This window comes from Tachyglossus aculeatus, chromosome 17 (assembly GCF_015852505.1).
Source record: "Tachyglossus aculeatus isolate mTacAcu1 chromosome 17, mTacAcu1.pri, whole genome shotgun sequence".
Taxonomy (NCBI): Eukaryota; Metazoa; Chordata; class Mammalia; order Monotremata; family Tachyglossidae; genus Tachyglossus; species Tachyglossus aculeatus.
The window spans coordinates 9,497,815-9,510,963 of NC_052082.1; the positions used below are offsets into that span (position 1 = coordinate 9,497,815).

General features: G+C 44.6%; 1 protein-coding gene across 3 annotated transcripts in view; it reads right to left on the reverse strand.

Annotated features, from left to right (window-relative positions):
* RASSF6 (Ras association domain family member 6) overlaps nt 1-13,149 on the reverse strand; it is a 31,168-nt gene that overhangs the window by 9,296 nt on the left and 8,723 nt on the right. For 2 of the 3 annotated variants that reach the window (XM_038759361.1, XM_038759362.1), the window contains exons 3-5: nt 6,488-6,566; nt 2,340-2,482; nt 583-680 (exon numbers count right to left, since the gene is read on the reverse strand). In XM_038759361.1, the coding sequence (XP_038615289.1) occupies nt 583-680; nt 2,340-2,482; nt 6,488-6,566 (320 nt within the window). Of the gene's footprint in view, nt 1-582; nt 681-2,339; nt 2,499-6,487; nt 6,567-13,149 lie in introns of all 3 variants that reach the window. The other variant, XM_038759363.1, reaches the window with a different exon arrangement.

The window sequence follows — 13,149 nt, forward strand, 5'->3', positions numbered from 1 at the left end:
ATAGATATTTCACCCCAATTTTCCCAATGATGAAACTGAAGCACAGAGAAGTTAAGTGAATTGCCCAAGGTCACATAGCTGGTAAGTGGTAGAGCCAAGACTAGAACCCAGGTTCCTGGGCTCTGATACACACTGCTGACCCCTCTGCCCCAGAAATGGAAGACTTTTCATTCCTCCCTCTGGGACTTGGAAAGGATTCATAGTAAGAAAGGACATCATGGGGGGAGGGAGGATCCATCATGAGGGTCCTGGGGGAGGAGGGAGATTCAATATGGGGACATCTTCAGGGGGGGACAGAGAATCCTCAGTGAGGGCATCATGGGACAGAGGGAGAATCAGGGCAGTTTTGGGGGGAAGGGAGGGTCCGCAGTGAAGGCATTTTGGTGGAGAAGGAGAATCCACAGTAAAGGCATTGTCAGGTGGAGGGAAAATCCACCATGGGCGAATAGTTATGGAGAGGGAGCCCTATGGCCAGTCATCTGCGCATCAGGAGGCTGATCGGAAGATGGGCTTCTTCACGGTTGGCAGGCCAAGTGTATGCAGACTGACCAAGCCCCCGACCCTCCAACCCTGACCTCTGACCTTCCCCATAGTACAGTTCTTCCTCTCCAATGCTCCTCCTCTTCTCTGGCTCACTAATGTGGTAAAGGTCATCAAACTCCCCCCAGCGGGTCATCCTCCTGAAACACACAGCCAAGACATCAATCCACCAGTAGTATTTTTTGCGATCCTCTGGGGCACAGACCACTGGACTGAGCACTTGGGAGAGTACAGTATCTCAATCTCTCCTGTCCCGCTGCCGACCACTGGCCCACATCCTACCAGTGGCCTGGAACGTCCTCCCTTCTCAAATCTGCCAGACGATTACTCCCTCCGTCTTCAGAGCCTTACTGAAGGCCTCATCTCTTCCAAGAGGCCTTCCCAGATTAAGCCCCACTTTTTCTCATCTCCCACTCCCTTCTGCATCCCCCTGCCTTGCTCTCTTTGCTTTCCCCCCGTCTCCCAGACCCACAGCACTTATGTCCATATCTGTCGTTTTATTTATTTGTATTGATGTCTGACTCCCTCCTTCTAGATCTTGAGCTCCTTGTGGGCAGGGACTGTCACTCTTTATTGTTGTATTATCCTTTCCCAAGCTCTTAGTACAGTGCTCTGCACACAGTAAGTCCTAAATACGATTGAATGAATGCCTCATTTGCAGTGGGCATTGTGAGGGGTAAGGAGAATCCATCATGAGAGTCCCATGGGGAGGAGGGAGGATCCAGGGTGAGGATGTCCTGTGGAGAGGGGGTGGTGGAGGGAGAATCCACAGGGAGGGCATAGAGAAGGGAGTGGGGAATCAACCCTCATGTCTACCAACATGATCCCTGACCTCAAGGAGTTTATAATCCAGGATATTAGTGGCCCTGGGATTGACCCATAAATTCTCCATGAGTCAAGAGCTCCAGGCCCCCGGGAAGGGAGGAAGAGACAGTCCTTTTAGACTGTGAGCCCACTGTTGGGTAGGGACTGTCTCTGTATGTTGCCAACTTGTACTTCCCAAGCACTTAGTACAGTGCTCTGCACACAGTAAGCACTCAATAAATACGATTGATTGATTACTTCAACCCCACCAACCAGGTGAGGAAACTGGAACCATCAGGCCTAGGACTGGCTATTCCCCTCACCCCCCATTTTTTATTTTATGGAATTTAAGCGCTTACGGGGCCAATCGTACTGAACACTGGGGTAGACACAAGATCAGCATGGCTCAGTGGAAAGAGCACAGGTTTTGGAGTCAGAGGTCATGGGTTCAAATCCAGACTACGCCGATTGTCAGCTGTGTGACTTTGGGCAAGTCACTTTACTACTCTTTGCCTTAGTGGCCTCATCTGTAAAATGGGGATTAAGACTGTGAGCCTTCCGTGGGGCAACCTGATCACCTTGTAACCTCCCCAGTGCTTAGACCAGTGCTTTGCACATAGTAAGCGCTTAATAAATGCCAACATTATTATTTTTTATTATAATCAGGTCCCACATGGGGTACATATTCTAAATAGGAGGGAGAACAGGTATTGAATTCCCATTTTGCAGGTGAGGGAATTGAGGCACTGAGAAGTGAAATGACTTGCCCATGGTCACCCAGCAGATAAATGGAGGAGCCAAGATTAGAACCCAGGTCCTCTGACTCCGGGGCCTGTGCTCTTTCCACTCAAACATGCTGCTTCCCATGCATGCAACATCACGTGTGCCTTATTGTCCTGTATCCCGGAAGGTCACATGGAATGCTAAGAATCTTTGGCATTTAGGAAGCACATTCCCTAGGTGGGGCCTAGAAATCTTGGAGGTACTTTAATTACCCTTTCCGGAGAAATCCAACTGGGGACTTGTTGATTGCAGTACGAGGAATGGGATACTCATCTTGGATTTTGAACTGGATTAATTGATGCACTCCCCAGACAATGTCCAAAATTCCCTCAACGACTGGCTGGCAAGCTTCTGTCTGGAAAACAAACGCACTGTTGTTTATATAGTGACTGCTGGTCTAATACTCAGATCGGAGATCAAGTAACTCAGAAAAAACTACAACAGGCAGACAAATTGGGAGAGAAATTTAGTTGGCTTTTATACTTACCTGCAACCAATCAATCCAGCAAATTTACTGAGTGCTTACTGTGCGTACAGCACCTCACTAAGCACTTGGGAGAATATGAGAAGAGTTGGTAGACACATTCCCTGCCCATAACTATCTCCAGTCCGGAACAATTTTACTGTTTGAGATTTATTTTGTTTTATGAAGATTTTTGTGGGCATGGAACACGTATACGATTTCTGTTGTATTTTGCGAGCTTTGTAGTGCTCTGCATATAGTAAATACTCAAATACCATTATTGAAGTGAAGGGTAAATTCAACTGAACACTTGCAATGTTTTCAAATAACCACCAGAGAGTGGAGGTGGTTCATGCTTTACTAAGGTAGGATGTTTTCAGTTAAAAGAAAGGGTTGGTTTTCTTCAAGGAATAAAATTGTATTATTATCATTAGAGAGTGCTTGCTTGGAGGTGGCATTCGGAGCCGGAAACCGTGGAGGATAATACTCCAAATTAGGGAAATCAGGTGGATAAGTTATTCCACTCCTTAAAGTGAGTTTCAAAATCCAGGGTAATCCTAATAATAATAATGATGGCATTTGTTAAGTGTTTACTATGTGCAAAGCACTGTTCTAAGCACTGGGGAGGGTATAAGGTGATCAGGTTGTTCCACGTGGGGCTCACAGTCTTAATCTCCATTTTACAGATGAGGTAGCAGGCATAGAGAAGTGAAGTGACTTGCCCAAAGTCACACAGCTGACATGTGGTGGTGCCAGGATTTGAACCCATGACCCATGCCCATGCTCTTTCCACTGAACCACGCTGCTTCTCCAATCCTAAGAGGTAGGATTCATTTACAGAAAGGCTCATTTTTGAAAGCTTTGTTGATTTTGTGTGCTGCAGGATGCCTGCTGAAAGGCTGGCTTGTTCCTCCTAGCTTTCAATTTATGTTTTGGATACAAATGTCAGAGGGACCTTGTGTTAGAGAAGCAGCTTGGCCTAGTGGAAAGAGTATGGGCCTAGGGGTCAGGAGACCTGGATTTCAATCCCTGTTTCTTCATTTGCTGGCTGTGTAGACTTGCACAAATCACTAAACCTTCAGTGGTTTAGTTTCCTCATCTGTACAATGGAGATTACCTATTCTCCCTCCTACTTAAAATATGACCCTCATGTGGTACAAGGACTGGACTCAGCCTTATTATCTTGTATCTATCCCAACTTTTAGTATAGTGCTTAGCACATAGTAAGTGCTTACCAAACACCACAGTTATTATTATTATTATTATTATTATTATTATTATAGGAACTGGAAAGGGAATTCAGATCCAACTCAGATCTATTGAGTAGAGAAGAGATAATAATCTCTTTCCCATTTCTAAGATGATTGCTATCTAAGGCAACTGGATTATTATCTCTTGAGAAGCGGCATGGCTCAGTGGAAAGATCACGGGCTTTGGGGTCAGGGGTCATGAGTTCAAATTCCGGTCTGCCGATTGTCAGCCGTGGGACTTTGGGCAAGCCACTTAACTTCCCTGTGCCTCAGTTCCCTCATCCGGAAAATGGGGATTAAGACTGTGAGCCCCCCGTGGGACAACCTGATAATAATAATGGTGGTATTTGTTAAGCGCTTACTATGTGCAAAGCACTGTTCTAAGTGCTGGGGAGGGGCTACAAGGAGATCAGGTTGTCCCACTTGGGGCTCACAGTCTTAATCCCCATTTTACAGATGAGGTAACTGAGGCACAGAGAAGTTAAGTGGCTTGCCCAAGGTCACACAGCTGACAAGTGGCAGAGCTGGGAATCGAACCCCTGACCTCTGACTCCCAAGCCCACGCTCTTTCCACTGAGCCATGCTGCTTCCCCTTGTAACCTCTCCAGCGCTTAGAACAGTGCTTTGCACATAGTAAGTGCTTAAAAAATGCCATTATTATTATTATTAAAGAGATTGAATTTGACCCCATGCACTACTGAGCCAGACATACCACTTTACTGAACTGCAGGGTGGAAAAAAAAAAATCTCTTTCAAAATATTGGCTCATTTGAAATCTGAAGGCAAAATTTCCATAGAATCTTCAGTGCAATGAATGTGTGGACTATGAACCTCTAGGGAGTTTGCTATAATTATTTACTTATTTTTTCCTCTTTATAGATAAATTGAATGTCATCATTTCTCCACACTTGGGCTATAATCAGCTTAGAGATTTTATTATGTGTGAAATGCTAGGAATTAAATGAGATGATCATTTTGTTACTCCAGGATGGGGCATGCTGACTAACCAGCTCATCCGTGAAATAACCTAATAATTCTAGAGTCCTGGGGCTCTAAGTCAACCAGGGGTCATTTGGTCCACCCTTTGTTTCTAAGCTAGACCAGCTCTAAAACATGTAAAACACATGGCTCTCTCTCTCATTTTAAAATAATTCTAGGGACAGAAATTCCCATAAGCCCTTTCAGTATCCTATTCCTGTTTGTTGGCTTCCTTTAAGCCAACAAATCCAAGCCTTTAAGAGAAGCAGCTTGGCTCAGTGGAAAGAGCCCGGGCTTGGGAGTCAGAGGTCATGGGTTCAAATGCCGACTCCGCCACGTGTTCGTTGTGTGACTTTGGGCAAGTCACTTAACTTCTCTGAGCCTCAGTTACCTCATCTGTAAAATGGGGATGATGACTGTGAGCCCCACATGGGACAACCTGATCACCTTGTATCCCCCCCAGCACTTAGAACAGTGCTTAGCACATAGTAAGCACTTAACAAATGCCATCATTTTTTATTTATTATTACTAGTAGTAGTCTTTAGACTGCACTAGCAGTAGACTGTACTACCGGCACAGTCCCTCTAAACTGTAAGCTCACTGTGGGCAGGGAATGTGTCTGTTTAGTGTTCTATTGTACTCTCCCAAGTGCTCTGCACACAGTAAGTGCTCAATAAATACAAGTCACTGACTGACTGCTATTACTACCTGCAGAAGCTCTTCAACAAATGGAAACTGCGGGATGTCACGGATTTAAAGGATGTCTCTATTAGCCCCTTCTTCAAGAACAAAAAAGGAGAGGGTAGGCTGCAGTAACACATGCAAACACACACACATTACAAAGAAGAAAAGTAGAAGATTGTGAACCAAGTTTCAGAATGGACTGACAATTAGTTTAAGGAAAACCAAGGTCATTTTCCAGCCCCGTTCCTGGCAAGCCCTACCTACAGCCAAGGACCAACATCCCAGAGTTGAATCTTGCACCTGAATTCTGCCACATGGCAGACACATTGTTCAGTGACGCAAGGACAGACAAGGTGATCTGTCCCTTTAGACTGTGAGCTCCTTGTGGGCAGGAAACATGTCCATTTATTGTTGTATTTTACTCTCCTAAAACCTTAGCTGAGCAGCATACATGAGGAGAATGAATGATAGTGGGATTTCTAAACAGCTGTTCTGTGGTGAAGTGGGGAAACTGTGGAAAGGACGGAAGGGAAGAAACCGTGGAAAGCTTCAATGAAGACACACCTCAAAACGAGTTCTATACTGTGAGCCCGCTGTGGGCAGGGATTGTCCCTATTTGTTGCTGAATTGTACTTTCCAAGCACTTAGTATAGCGCTCTGCACACAGTAAGAGCTCAATAAATATGATTGAATGAATGAATGAATGAGTTAAAGAAGCTAGGAAGCCATCAGAAATGGGTGACCATCCAGGAGAGGAGACATCAGAAAAATCATGACACTAAGAGGGGCATCATGGGCAACAAGTGCAGCAGTGCTGTTGAGGACAACCACTTCTGGCTCACGATGGGGAAGGGAATGCCAGCCTTCTGGCTCATGATGGGGAAGGGATTGCCAGCCACACACTGATGAAAATCTCACTGTCAACAACATCATTTTTGAGAGATGAGAAACTAAATTATTCTGAGAATTAAACTGAAGCCTTACCTGGGCATATAAAATGTGCAAGTTCTTCTGGTCCCCATAAAAACTATTGTATCTCTTCAGTAATTCATGAAGTTGATCCCTAAAGGAGCATATATTGACATATCATTAATCTCAGAATCAGGTTGCAAACAGCATTCAGGAACAGAGCAATCGTTCTGCAAGGCATCAGAGATGGCAGGATATTGCTATTATTACTAATAATAATTTTAAGCACTTATTATGTGCCAGGCCTAGTACTAAGGGCTGGGCTCGAGGGTAGAAAAGGGCAGAGGGGAGAAGATAATCAGAACAAACATAATCCTTGTTCCAAACAGGGCTCATAATCTAATTGGGAGGAAGAACAGGTATTTTTTTAATAGCATTTGTTAAGTCTTTACTCTGTGACAGGCACTGTACTAAACACTGGGGTAGACGCAAGATGATCAGGTTAGGGCTTGCAGTCTTAATCCCCATTTTACACATGAGGTAACTGAGGAACAGAGACGTTAAGTGAGTTGCCCAAGGTCACCCAGCAGACGAGTAGTGGCGTTGAGATTAGAACCCAGGTCATTTGGACTCCCAGGCCTGTGTTCTATCCACTAGGCCATATTATTTCCCCTAGGTAAAGGGAGCAACTCGGAGACAAAGCACTCAGGCAGCAGCAGTCAATCAAATCAGTCATTCATTCATTCAATCGTCCCATGCCTAATACATAGCACTAGGAGTCTGACATCCTATAGCCAAACAAACCTAGAAAGTCACATAGCACTTAGAGAAGGAAGGGAAGGAAAGAAAGGGCTTGGAGGGAAGTATAGGAAGGAATTGGTAGGAAGAAGTTGAGAAGCAGCACGGCCTGGTGGAAAGAGCACGTGTCTGGAAGCCGGAGGACTTGGGTTCTAATTTGGGCTCTGAAAATCACCTTCTTTGTGACCTTGGGTAAGTCCCTTAACTTTTCTGTGCCTCAGTTTCCTCAACTGTAACTGGGGATTAAAAAAACCTGTTTTACCTCCTACTCAGACTGTGAGCCCTGCGTGGGACAGGGAGTGTTTCCGACATAATTAACTTGTACCTGCCCCAGCCCTTAGAACAGTGTCTGACACACAGTAAAAACAAGACAAAACAAAACTCCTGTATTGACTAATGATGGGAAAGTGAGTTGTTGATGGATGCTGGGAGTGGGTTAGAAAGGCAAAGATAATGAGACTAGTTGAAGCCCTACATCTGATTGTTTTAGGTCGTGGACTCACTGGCATATCCTAATTGCTAGTTGCATTGCTAATTGCTAATTGCACAGCTGCAATATAGCCAGAAAATGATTGTTTAAAATGGCAGAATAATAAGCCCTTTCAGGCATAACATTTGGAGAACCGTTAGTCGTCATTTTAGTATTTGTAGAACATACACTAGGTGTGATGCCCCGCCCTGGGGACGAACAAGACAAAGATGTAACATCTGCCCTCCCACAAGCAGTTTACCATCTAATGGGGGAGACGGATATAAAATACTGACAAATAGTTAAAATAAATAATTGAATTTACAACGGAATAAACTTATAAACGAAAGTGCTCAGGACAGATATAAATAAGTCAGACATGGCTGATGGGTTTTACAACTCAGAGCATCGGGAATTAATCAGAAAGGTTGGTGGAAGAAGATGGAATTTTAGGAGGGTTATGACAGTGGGGAAATTTGTGATCTGTCTGGTGTTGAGGGCTTAAAGGGGGAGTTCCAAGCTAGGGGAACAGTATGAATGAAGAGACAGGAACAGCATACTGGATAGAGCACGGACCCGAGAGTCAAGAGGTCATTTGTTCTAATCCTGCCTCCACCAATTGCCTGCTGTGTGACTTTGGGTAAGTCACTTCACTTCTCTGGCCTCAGATACCTCATCTGGAAAATGGGGATTGAGACTGTGAGTCCCACGTGTCCATCCCCGTTTGCTTGTATCCACCTCAGTGCTTACTTAGTATGGTGCCTGGCACATAGTAAGTGCTTAACAAATACAATAATTATTTATTGTAATTATTATTATTATTCTTAATGGAAGAGTTGAGAGCATGGCTGCAAGTTTGGCTTGGAGGAATGAAGAGAGTAAATTAGGGAATAGCAGGTGAAGAGAGCAGATAGGTAAGATGGGGTCGGATGGTGGAGAGCCTTGGAGACCACTGTGAGGAGTTTTTGAGGTAGAGACACAAGGAATGGAAGGAGGGTTTTAAGGAGAGGAGATGGGGAGAGTGATGCTTGAGTAAGATGATCCATGCAGCAGCGTGCAGGGGGACCAGTGAGGCGACTGATAATAGTTTAGCCATGACACGATCAGAAGTTATACCAGGGTGCTACTGGCTGGTACTCCCCTCTCAGGTTTGCATCTCGGGAGTTTCCAATCCTCTACTAGTCTCAGCTACGGGAGGGAGAGGCAAGCAGAGGTCTATCCTTTCAATTCCTAGTTTGGGCAGTGGCTAGCGAGTGGCAGGCAATCTGCTACAAGTCAAAACTCTCCTGTGCTGGACAGCAGTGGCATGGGACAGAGTCGAGGGCGGAGACGAGTTTACTGAGCGGAAGACGGCAATGGTAAACCACTTCAGGATTTTTACCAAGAAAACTCTACGGCTCCACTACCAGAATGATTGCAGGTGGAGAGCGGGGCCTTGTGGGAGAGATGTGTCTGTGGTATCGTGACTTGACGGCGTAAGAAAAGACAAGACCAGCTTGTAGTAGGTAGGAGAGGAAGGAATGGATCTGGGAGAAGTTGTCTATGAAGAATGGGAAGGATTTGGTAGTAGACTGAACGAGAGAGTAAAAAGACAGTGAGGAGATGCAGAGGACACAGGTTAGGGATTTCTGGCACAGGGAGGAAGGTGTTGGGATTGACAGAGATGGGAAATTTAGGAGACATAGGTTCAGGAAGAAAGATGCATCACTCTGTTTTACCCAAGTGATGTCACAAACATAAACCAAGCTTAGCAAAGGCACAATCCATCAATGAATGGTATTTATTGAGCACTTACTACTCCATTTATTTTGTCAATGATGTGCATCTAGCTTTACTTCTATTTATTCTGATGACTTGACACCTGACCACTTGCTTTGTTTTGTTGTCTGTCTCCCCCTTCTAGACTGTGAGACCGTTGTTGGGTAGGGACTGTCTCTATATGTTGCCAACTTGTACTTCCCAAGCTCTTAGTACAGTGCTCTGCCCAGAGTAAGCGCTAAATGCGATTAACTGAATGAATGAATGAACTTACTGTGTGCAGAGCACTGTACTAAACACTTAGTAGAGTACAAAAGCATTGGTAGGCTTGGTCCCTGCCCTTGAGAAGCTTACAATCTAGTGGAGGAGACAGACAATTAAATCAATTCCAGATGGGGAAAGCAACAGTGGATAAGGTTACCTATTTAAGAGTTATGGGGAAGGCGTAAATGTCTGCTAATATTGTCGTATTGTCCTCTCCCAAGCACTTAGTACGGTGCTCTGTGCATAGTAAGCGCTCAATAAATGATTGATTGATAAGTCCTTTAAGGTTACAGATTCAAGTGCAAGGGTGATAGCGAGGGGAGGGAGAAGAGAGTAAATAATAATAATAATAATAATAATGGCATTTGTTCAGTGCTTACTATGTGAAAAGCACTGTTCTAAGCGCTGGGGGGGTTACAATGTGATCAAGTTGTCCCACACGGGGCTCACAGTCTTAATCCCCATTTTTACAGATGAGGTAACTGAGGCTCAGAGAGGTTAAGTGACTTGCCCAAGGTCACACAGCAGACTTGTGGTGGAGCTGGGATTCGAACCCATGACCTCTGACTCCAAAGCCCGGGCTCTTTCCACTGAGCCACGCTGCTGTGAGATGAGAGACTCTAGCCTCACCAGATCAGAGTGGGCAGGCTATGTTTCCTAGCACTGTGGTACTGCAGAATGCAGTGGACTAGCCAGCTGTTCCAAACTGCCATTTTACTGGTCAAACATCCCCCTGAATTTTGGTCATGGGTTCTAATTCCAGCTCCACCACTTACTATTCTATTTATTTTGTTAATGATGTGCATATAGCTTTAATTCTATTTGTTCTGACGCTTTTGACACCTGTCTACATGCTTTGTTTGGTTGTCTGTCTCCCCCTTCTAGACTGCGAGCCCGTTGTAGGGTGGGGACCGTCTCTATATGTTGCCGACTTGTACTTCCCAAGCGCTTAGTACTGTGCTCTGCGCACAGTAAGCGCTCAATAAATACGATTCAGTGAATGAATGAATGAATGCTGTGTGACCTTGGGCAAGTCACTACACTTCTCTGGGCCTCAGTTCCCTCATCTGTACAGTGGGGATTAAAACTGTGAGCCCCATGTGGTAAGTGCTTAACAGATACGGTCATTATTTTGGAAGACTGAAACACCTTCTGTTTGGGCAAACTTGGGCTTGCCAGTGGTTGTTGTTAAATGAACCGTAGCTTCAGGAAACCTGATCCCTCGGAGGGTGATAGCTAGAACTGTGCTGTTCAGTTTAGCTGGATTTGTATGCTTGGATTTGGCAAGGATTTGGAAATGATTTTCTTGGTGTTAAATTTCCATTTCTAACCAAAATGTATGCTGGGGGCCAATCTCCCCCTCCCTCTTGAAGGCTGGCCCAGTTTAGACTGGATAAGGTCTCTGGAACCAAATAATAACTATAATTGTCATACTTGTTAAACGCTTACTATGTACCAGACACTGGATTAAGCAATGGGGCAGATACAAGCTAATCAGGTTGGATCCAGTCCCTGTTCCACAAGGGACTCCCAGTCTTGAGCCCCGTTTTACAGGTGAGGTAACTGAGGCATAGAGAAGTTAAATGACTTGCCCAAGGTCACACAGCAGGTCCTTCTGACTCCCAGGCTCACAGTCTTTTCCATTAGGCCATGCTGCTTCCCAAGATGACACTGGTTTGCCAAGTTCAGTGGGAAGTGAGGGTCTCTGAATACCACTCACCCTAAAGCTGGAGGGGGCTGGAGGTATGAGAAAGAGAATTTCAGGATCTCATTCATTCATTCATTCAATCATATTTATTGAGCACTTACTGTGTGCAGAGCACTGTACTAAGCGCTTGGGAAGTACAAGTTGGCAACATATAGAGATGGTCCCTACCCAACAGTGGGCTCCGGATCTCTTTGGGTAAGTCTTTATGTGGAGCTGTATTCATAATTATTGGCATTTGTTAAGCGCTTACTCTGTGCCAGACACTGTACTAAGCTCCGGGATGGATATAAGCAAATCATGTTGAACACAGTCCCTGCCCCACATGGGGCTCACAGCCTGAATCCCCATTTTCCAGATGAGGTAACTGAGGCAGAGAAGTGAAGTGACTCACCCAAGGACACACAGCAGACAAGTGGCAGAGTCAGGATTAGAACCCATTCACCTTCTGACTCTAATAATAATAATAATAATAATAATACGGCATTTTTAAGCGCTTACTATGTGCAAAGCACTGTTCTAAGCTCTGGACCACTCTCTATCCACTACACTATGCTCCTTCCCTAAATGCTTCATTCCTCTTATGAGATTTCGAAACATCAAAGCATGAGAGTATGGCCTAGACCAGATGGGAAAGGGATATTTAAAGAATCTCTCTTCTGTATTAATGGTATTTGTTAAGCGCTTACTGTGCGTCAAGCATTGTTTTAAGTGCTGGGATAGATAAAAGTTAAGAGCAGCAGCATGGCTCAGTGGAAAGAGCCCGGGCTTTGGAGTCAGAGGTCATGGGTTCAAATCCCGACTCCTCAAATTGTCAATTGTGTGACTTTGGGCAAGTCACTTCACTTCTCTGTGCCTCAGTTCCCTCATTTGTAAAATGGGGATGAAGACTGTGAGCCCCTCGGGGGACAACCTGATCACCTTGCAACCTGAACAGTGCTTTGCACATAGTAATCGCTTAATAAATGCCATTATTATTATTATTATCATTAAGTTAATCAGAGAAGACATTGTCCCTAACCCACAAGAGGCTCACAAAGTAGGAGGGAGAACTACTAAATCAAAACCATTTTGCAGCTGAGGTAACTGAGGCACAGAGAAGTTAAGTGCCTTGCCCGAGGTCACACAGCAGGCAAGTGGTGGAGGGAGGATTAGAAACCAGGTTCTCTGGCTCTCAAGACCGTGCTTTATCCACTAGGCAACACTGCTTCCCACGCTGCTTCCCTTGGCTACTCCTTTCCCTCCAAGACAGTATGTTTCTGGGAGGGATCGGCAAGGCAGTTTTAATGAGTAATAGATGATTTACAACTCATAATAAAATATTCCATGGACTTTACACCTTATACGTTGGCTGACAGCATCTACTCTTGTTTAAAAGCCGAAGAGATATGGCGCAATGCCACTATGGGATCAGGCCGGTAGTCAATCAAAACCTGGATTCTGTTTCAGATTGCCTGATCTGATTTTTCTCGATCCTATCTCCGTTCTTAGCCCAACATTTGGCATATTATAAACACAATTTTTAAAAATCATGTTTGTTAAGTGCTTACTATGTATTAATTAATTTATTTATTTTACTTGTACATATCTATTCTATTTATTTTATTTTGTTAGTATGTTTGGTTTTGTTCTCTGTCTCCCCCTTTTAGACTGTGAGCCCACTGTTGGGTAGGGACTGTCTCTATATGTTTCCAACTTGTACTTCCCAAGCGCTTAGTACAGTGTTCTGCACAAAGTAAGTGC